At 39.1% G+C, this 3,434-nt stretch overlaps 1 protein-coding gene across 1 annotated transcript in view; it reads right to left on the bottom strand.

The window, feature by feature from the left end:
- Positions 1-2,497, bottom strand: part of LOC111480656 (BTB/POZ domain-containing protein At4g08455-like) — an 8,645-nt gene extending 6,148 nt beyond the window's left edge. The window contains exon 1 of the mRNA XM_023125812.1: positions 2,038-2,497. Within this exon, the coding sequence (XP_022981580.1) occupies positions 2,038-2,370 (333 nt within the window). The 5' untranslated portion in view covers positions 2,371-2,497. The remainder of the gene's footprint in view (positions 1-2,037) is intronic.
- Between the last annotated feature and the right edge of the window lie 937 nt (positions 2,498-3,434).

The raw sequence follows: 3,434 nt of genomic DNA, 5'->3' as shown, positions 1-3,434 counted from the left end.
AAAAAAAAAAAAATCAAAAGCCAATCTTGATAACTATTTTTCTTTTTAACATGAACCAACACTCAAGCCTCCTCCAAAAATAGGGCTGCAAACAAGCTCCCTAACAAACATTATTAACAAGGTGCATACATCCACCTTCATAAGCCTACTCCAAAAATAAAAATGTATCATGTACTCAATGGTATCATCACAAGTTTCAAGCTTTTGAACACAGATTTTTATTGAGAAACTAAGCTTTCATTTAAGCCGTATACAGACACACAAAGTTAGAAAAGAAATTACTCAAACTATTGACATTGAGAATCAGGTATAAAGGAAAATCACAAAAACCCTTGGTTACAGAAACCAAAAGACATTTCTGATCAAGGCTCTCGACACTCTCCTCAATACATCCCCAAACCTCTGAAAACTCTCTTATTCCTCACAAGCCAGATCTTCGACAAGACCAAAACAAAAAAAAAACGTGCTAAAGGTACCATTCTTACCTCAAAATGAAGGGGGAAAAGCCACCTCCTCCCTCATAACATGAACCAACCACACTCAAAAGCCTTAAAGTTGTCCTAAATTAAACCTGAAACTAACAACCCCACAGAATATGCTTCATACACTATAATTGAAAAATCAGCAAAGGATCCTTCAACCAAGTGTCGTTCCAAGGCATGTACTTTCACCATTACCTACGTTTAGATCACCGATGGCTTGCATTGATAAACTGTTCTAGAGTTAAAGATCCAAGAGCTTCAATTTCAAGCTCTCTCCAACACTCAAATGCTCCATCTATAACAATCATACCCACACTTACAAGAAATTTTAAACAAAAAAGACTTCTTAGAAAATGCCCAAAGGCATTTAACATTAGGGGCACAATCTTCTCCTTAGATTTCCATCACCAACGCCACTGGCCACTACCTCCCATACCATAAAATTTTTAACCAATGAACCAAGTGCTCAGATCCCTTTATTTCCATCTCTTTTTAAGGGAAATGTCCATTGCTTCAACATCTAAGCTAACCCACAACCTCATTAGCAATCTAAAGAGATCGTAGGATAACCTAGCAGAAGTATTCAACTAAACTCTTGCAAATGTTTATCCCCGGCCACAATCTCCCATGCTGTAAAATTGTAACCAATGAACCAAGATAGCGATCAAAATAAATCATAGGATAACCTAGCAGAAGCATTCAACTAACTCTTGCAAATGTTTATCCCTTCCACTTGCTCTCAGAATATATGTACTAAAAAATCCATGCACAATTTAAGACTTAGTGGACTTCTCTTTCTTGTAAATTCAAATCATACTTGGTTACCAAAATACTATCAGTAGACGAATGACAGAAACTACATGAACTTCATCGAACGGAAGGCTTGAAATCCTTTTCATCTTATAGCTAGGGATAAAATTGAGTAGAAAAAGGAATAACAAAAATGGAGAATGGCAAGTAATGAAACTAAAATTAATAATGATAGTAATAGAGTATATGAACTATAGAGAATATTAGATAACAGGAAAGACAAACCAAATGACTTGCAAGGGGGCAAACCCCATTTGAATAAAAAAAGTTAAAAACAACCTGCACTGGCCAAACCACGTTTACCAAATAACAAGAAGCTTATGCCTACAGATCTCAGATTCACGGCTTAAACATCAGACTCAAATCAACGACTCATAAAAAGGTAATTCAAGAATCAAGATAGCTTATACTCTCTCCATCTTCACTACCCCCATTTCCAAATATATATTAACCAACATTGTGGTTTCAGAACTTACAAATGCTTTTGGTTCGTAAGATCTTTCACATAATTGGACCATAAATTCCAAGCGTATGGCACCAATGTTTATGACTTTGGCAGTGGAACATCTTAATCTTTTAACGTTTCGTTGCCAAAATAGAACAGCCACTTGATTCTAAATAACAAGTGGCCATTTACTGCTACACAACTCAAACTCATACACAAACCAGACCGGAATCAAAAGAAAACCACAAAATAGTGTAATATCAGAGAATAACCAAGTGAAACTTAAAAAATCGTACTAACCAAGACAGCTTTATGAGCCGGAAGGGGCACAGAATATCCCTCGGGCCCATCGCCGGTGGCGATCAAAACGATATCCGTAAAGCAAGGTGCATTCGACCTACTGTGAAGATGATCAAGAGGGGACCAAAACCTGAGGAAAGCGACCTTCGCTTTCAAGTCTTCAATCTCACGCTTGAGCTCTTCCTCAGTCTCATTGGCTTCATCGTAGCACTCCTTGCAGGTTCCGGCGTCGCGTGACCGGTAATCCTCCAGACACGATAAGCACTTCATCGTTTCTTGATCGGACTCACTCTCTGTGTCCGAAATGGCTCTCACGCACTGCCGGCGATTCATCGGAAAATTCGTCGCGGCGCTACGATTCTATGAAAGTTTTCCTTTGGTTCCTTCGATTGATTGGAAGGGTTTCGAAAGACAATGACGATCGATGCGCAATTACTTTTTCAATCAGTTTATGCTCTAAATAACAAAATAATCAGTTTCAAATATTATGGTAATTTTAAAAAGTAAACTAAACCCTTTTTTAATCACACTTTGATTAAATTAATAAGATTAAGATTTTTTTTTTTTCTTTTTCATTTGGCATAACAATTTTTAAAATATATATAATATATTACATTGAAGTTTATGTCATATATTTTTTTATTTTGGATAACTAGATGGGTAGATAGAGATGCACCCAAGGCTGGACGGAGAAGCCTTCTTCATCCTCGTCCCTACCCTATTTTTCATTCTCTATGTCCACGAAATTTTTCATTTATTTTTATGAGGATCGGGACGAGAATTTCCTTAAACAGACCTGTGACTTGTAGCATTGGCGTTGATATCTACTAGGTTAAGGATGTAATGAGATCTATGAGTAGGTTGTTTACTGAATATTTTAATACTCATCCCTTGTCCCTTTCTTTTTTAGGTGTTCGCATGTGATGTCCCACGTTGGTTGGGAAGGACAACAAAACACCTCTTATAAGGTGTGGAAACCTTCTCTAGGAGACGCGTTTTAAACCCTTGATGGAAGCCCAAAAGAGAAAGCCCAAAGAGGACAATATCTGGTAGCAGTGTGCTTGGGCTGTTACAAATGGTATCAGAGCCAGACACTAGACGATATGTCAGCCTTCTCGCTCTTCCCCGAAGGGGGTAGACATGAGGCGGTGTACGAGTAAGAACATTGGGCCCCAAAGGGGGTGGATTTGGTGGGGATGATGTGTCAGCCTTCTCGCTCTTCCCCAAAAGGGGTAGACACTAGGCGATGTGCGAGTAAGAACGTTGGGCCCCAAAGGGGGTGGATTTGGTGGGGACGATGTGTCAGCCTTCTCGCTCTTCCACGAAGGGGGTAGACATGAGGCGGTGTGCTAGTAAGGACGTTGGGCCCCAAAGGGAGTGAATTTGGTAGGGACGAT

This window comes from Cucurbita maxima, unplaced genomic scaffold, assembly GCF_002738345.1.
Source record: "Cucurbita maxima cultivar Rimu unplaced genomic scaffold, Cmax_1.0 Cma_Scf00006, whole genome shotgun sequence".
Lineage (NCBI taxonomy): Eukaryota > Viridiplantae > Streptophyta > Magnoliopsida > Cucurbitales > Cucurbitaceae > Cucurbita > Cucurbita maxima.
Note: the sequence above shows the minus strand (reverse complement) of the source record. Positions and strands in the feature narration are given on the sequence as shown.